Source organism: Notothenia coriiceps, unplaced genomic scaffold (genome assembly GCF_000735185.1).
Source record: "Notothenia coriiceps isolate Sejong01 unplaced genomic scaffold, NC01 NC01_scaffold00018432, whole genome shotgun sequence".
NCBI classification, from domain to species: Eukaryota; Metazoa; Chordata; class Actinopteri; order Perciformes; family Nototheniidae; genus Notothenia; species Notothenia coriiceps.
In genome coordinates this window covers 1-3,526 of record NW_011351133.1, presented here as the reverse complement: position 1 = coordinate 3,526, position 3,526 = coordinate 1, and the positions used below count along the sequence as shown (strand labels likewise).

Below are 3,526 nucleotides of genomic sequence, written 5' to 3'. Positions count from 1 at the left end.
GAAGTGCTACATCTGTAATCCTAATCTTCCTTCCTCCCTCCCAAACCTAAACCCCAAAACCTCTACTCCTGTCGTGTAGTGTCGTCAATTCGCTTTTAACGGTAGTGCCTCTCAGCCACCGTAGTGTCGTGTCAGGTGAGCGTGTCATGTAGTGTCGTGTAGTCTCATGTAGTGTCCGCGGCCGCAGCTAGACCATATTGGAGCGACCACCGGGCGACGTTTGGGTCTACGTCAACCCTAAAAGGGGAGGTGCTGTAGACGGTAAATACCGTAGCTAAACACCAATCATACAACAGCAACGATGAAAGATTGTAGCCGAGGCAGCAGAGCTCGGAATATAGCTCTTGTCACTCTCTCTCTCTCTCTCTCTCTCACACACACACACACACACACACACACACACACACACACACACACACACACACACACACACGTAGGGCTGCTCGTATTATGGCAATAATGTCGATTATATTGGTCAATAATTAATATCATGATTATTAAATACGATTATTCATTGACTTTGAAAACATCCATTTATTGAACAAATAAAAACAAATAATAATTTGAACAGTATCTTTTTAACTGTTGATTACCCTGAACGTATAATTCAACTGAAAAACCAATACAACAATTAATTAAATGATACATTTAAATAAATAATATCAAAATAATAAATACCAATAAACAAGATCAACAAATATTGTGGAGAGCACTTCCACAAGCTACTTAACATATATAAATACGATAAACAAATTAGTCTAAAATTAATTACACTGTCACAACCTAGCAAAGCAAAATAATAGTTTTTTTCGATTAGGTTGTTTTCGTAATTGTGCAGGCCAAAATCGTAATTGCGATTTAAAATACGATTAATTGCACAGCCCTAATACACACACACACACACATACATACACACTTTTTGTCTAACGCGCTAACACAGTTCTGTGTAGTGTTATGCTGTTATGTTCAGTCATTGTTCTTATGTTGAACATGAATACATTTACTTTGTAATTAATTATGGGACGTATTTCTTCTTTCATAGCAATTTTCCTTCATACTTTCTTGCCGTGAAATAGGTCTTAAATTCTATTCAAAGTGGTCTTAAAAAGGTCTTAAAAAGTCTTAAATTTGAGTTGGCGAAACCTGCAGGAACCCTGACACACACACACACACACACACACACACACACACACACACACACACACACACACACACACACACACACACATACATATGCATGGTTATCATTCTTCAAAAGAGTTTTAGTTTTGAACATATTAAAAAATAAGACAGAAAAGCAACGAGTAGTGAAGACAAAAATACAACATTAACTTTCACAACATCCATTTCTCCTTAGCAGCGGTCTGCCGGGGAAAAATAGCAGTCCTCTGGAATGTCCAAATTGACCAAACAGAATCCATTCTTCAACTAAGCCGTTTTAAAAGAAATAATGTATTCCTGCTCCACAGCACTTATAGAACACTACATAATGATTCAATGATATGTAGATTACCTTTTTTTTTATCATGAAAGTTGTCTTATTAAATGGAATTTAAAACGAAGTACGCCTCAAATACTGAATGTGTCAGTGTGCAGTGCTGATGGAGTGTGTGTTGTGTGGGTGCAGGCAGCTGCAGCAGCAGCAGCAGGCGGAGCTGGAGGTGCACCAGAGAGACGGACTGACGGCCTACGACCTGTCCCAGGTATCCCTCCACCTTGGCACCATGTGATCAGCAAATAACAGTTTTTTCACTTAATGTTGTGCATTTTATTTGCATAACACATGTAGACAGGTTCAGTAAACACTAGCAGGAATAGAGCAGTCCTTACTGGGAAGTCATTCTCAGGATGTAGGAAACTAGAATTGTCAATTAATCTCAACATCTTTCTTTTGATTGGCTAATCACTGAAAAGTTGAAAAAGAGTCGCTTGTGAAACGTGTGTTGTATTCTTAATTTGTTTGACTTAGGTCTGTCATCCCTAACATCAACCATTATCCCCCCCCCTCAGGTGCCTGTGGCCGGTGTCAGCAGTGGAGTCCACGAGGCGGGGAAGAACATCGACAAGACAGAAGTGCTGTTCTCCCAGGAGAGAGACCCCCGCTTCGCAGAGATGTACAGCGGCATCTCCGGCTGTAAGACGTGCACACACACTCACATGACCTATATATTCTCCTCTTTGTTCCTGTCATAGTGCTGACCCTGGTTTGTGTGTGTGTGTGTGTGTGTGTGTGTGTGTGTGTGTGTGTGTGTGTGTGTGTGTGTGTGTGTGTGTGTGTGTGTGTGTGTAGCTGCAGATAAGAAGATGATGGTCCCCTCCTCCACAGCTGGAGGACAGCAGCTGTACTCCCAGAGCTCCCCCTTCCAGCAGGGACACTCTGGGAAGAGCTTCAGGTACAGTGGCGAGCCGTCAGGGCCCTCTAGGCCAGGGGTGGCTCTCGAGCCGCATGGGGCTCTCGTGCCGCATGGGGCTCGAGAGCCTAGTTTCATGTGGCTCTTCAGTTCATATCGAGTTGTATGTGTGTGAGTTTGGGGGAGAGACACTGACTCCTGACTAGTGTTGCACGGTGTACCGATACTTGAAAGGTATCCCGCGATCCCCTGCCGTTAAAAACGTTACTATTCCTCCGTTTCATTAGTATGGTACTTTAAGAATGACGGGGGAAAGTACTCCGGTGAGAAATGCGCCGTTTTAATAAGAGCCGTGTGTGTTCAGCGCTCTGCTTCCAATCCCTGCACTGCAGCCGTGCCTGCAGTCCAGTCCCTCTCAAGCACGCTCAAGTCCCTCCCCTCTCTCGTGCACGCGCTAGCTGCCAGAGCATGTGAGAAAACAAGAAGCATGGCTGTGAGTGGGAGTGCAACTGCCGCTGCGCCTCGGCTTGTTGACAAAAAAGACGCCAGAAGTGAAATTTTGATGTATTTTAGCTATATCTCTGACAGTGAAGGCAAGCCTACGGACACCACGAGGCCTGTCTGTAAGAAATGTATTAATTGTATTTAATACGAATTCTTGTTATTTATATTATTTATTGTTTAAAAGTTTGTGTTATGGTTATGGTTCTGGTGTGAAATAAAGCACAATAATTACATTTAAGACTGTTTCCATTTTTTTAAGAAAAGTATCGAAAAATAATCGGAATCGCAATTCTTGACTTGGTATCGGTATCGAAACCAAAATGTTGGTATCGTGACAACACTACTCTTGACAGTTAAACCTGATATTTAGTAGGTCTGTTAAGTATTGAATGCTGATCATTCTGACGTAATTTGGCCGGTCAAAGTTTTTTGGGTTCGGATAAAATAGCTCTGTTACTTTAGTCCCGTGTTACTTTTTCCCGGCTCTCCCCTACGTGTGTATGTGTGGTGTCAGTATGAGAGGATGACAACGCGTCTAATTTTGATGTGGCCCAAGAGCCAAATCACAATAATACCTGCGATGCAGAGAGCCAATCACCTTTTGAGGGGGGAAACCTATCGTTGATTAACACTTTCCAGTGTTTCCCCTACCAGTGTCTTGGAGGGGCGCT

At 42.7% G+C, this 3,526-nt stretch overlaps 1 protein-coding gene across 1 annotated transcript; it reads left to right on the top strand.

Annotated features, from left to right (window-relative positions):
* Window positions 1-1,629: 1,629 nt before the first annotated feature.
* LOC104951050 (aryl hydrocarbon receptor nuclear translocator 2-like) lies at window positions 1,630-2,514 on the top strand (the record flags this gene model as incomplete). Its single annotated transcript, XM_010777687.1, has 3 exons — window positions 1,630-1,703; window positions 2,011-2,134; window positions 2,291-2,514. Coding segments are annotated over 3 exons (422 nt in total), but the record flags the coding sequence as incomplete, so codon positions are not given.
* Between the last annotated feature and the right edge of the window lie 1,012 nt (window positions 2,515-3,526).